This window comes from Parus major, chromosome 4 (genome assembly GCF_001522545.3).
Source record: "Parus major isolate Abel chromosome 4, Parus_major1.1, whole genome shotgun sequence".
In the NCBI taxonomy this organism is placed as follows: domain Eukaryota; kingdom Metazoa; phylum Chordata; class Aves; order Passeriformes; family Paridae; genus Parus; species Parus major.
In genome coordinates this window covers 12355551-12355848 of record NC_031771.1, presented here as the reverse complement: position 1 = coordinate 12355848, position 298 = coordinate 12355551, and the positions used below count along the sequence as shown (strand labels likewise).

Below are 298 nucleotides of genomic sequence, written 5' to 3'. Positions count from 1 at the left end.
CGCCCCCCCGAGCCGAGCCCGGCCGAGCCGAGCCCAGCCAGGCTCTGCGGGAGGAACCGGGGCTGCCGGCTCGGCTCCTCCGGCGGCCGGACCGCCAAAGGGCTATGCGGGGGCAAACGGCAAGAGGAAGGGAAAGGGGGGAAAACCCCCCAAACCAACCTCAAACATCAACCCCCCCGAAGCGAAGCCCACCACAGCTCAAGCCCTTGCCTCGAGTCGGCAGGAAAGGAAAAGGGCAGACAAATCTTTGCGGGGCTGCAAGTGCTTCCCCCTCGCCCCCCGCGCCCACATCCCCCAT

The 298-nt window shown here is 68.5% G+C and overlaps 1 protein-coding gene across 1 annotated transcript in view; it reads right to left on the bottom strand.

Moving 5' to 3' along the window:
• The window catches only part of ZNF827 (zinc finger protein 827), a 98672-nt gene extending 98374 nt beyond the window's left edge, over positions 1-298 (bottom strand). Inside the window, exon 1 of the mRNA XM_015623640.1 lies at positions 211-298. Coding sequence (XP_015479126.1) covers positions 211-298 — 88 coding nt within the window. The remainder of the gene's footprint in view (positions 1-210) is intronic.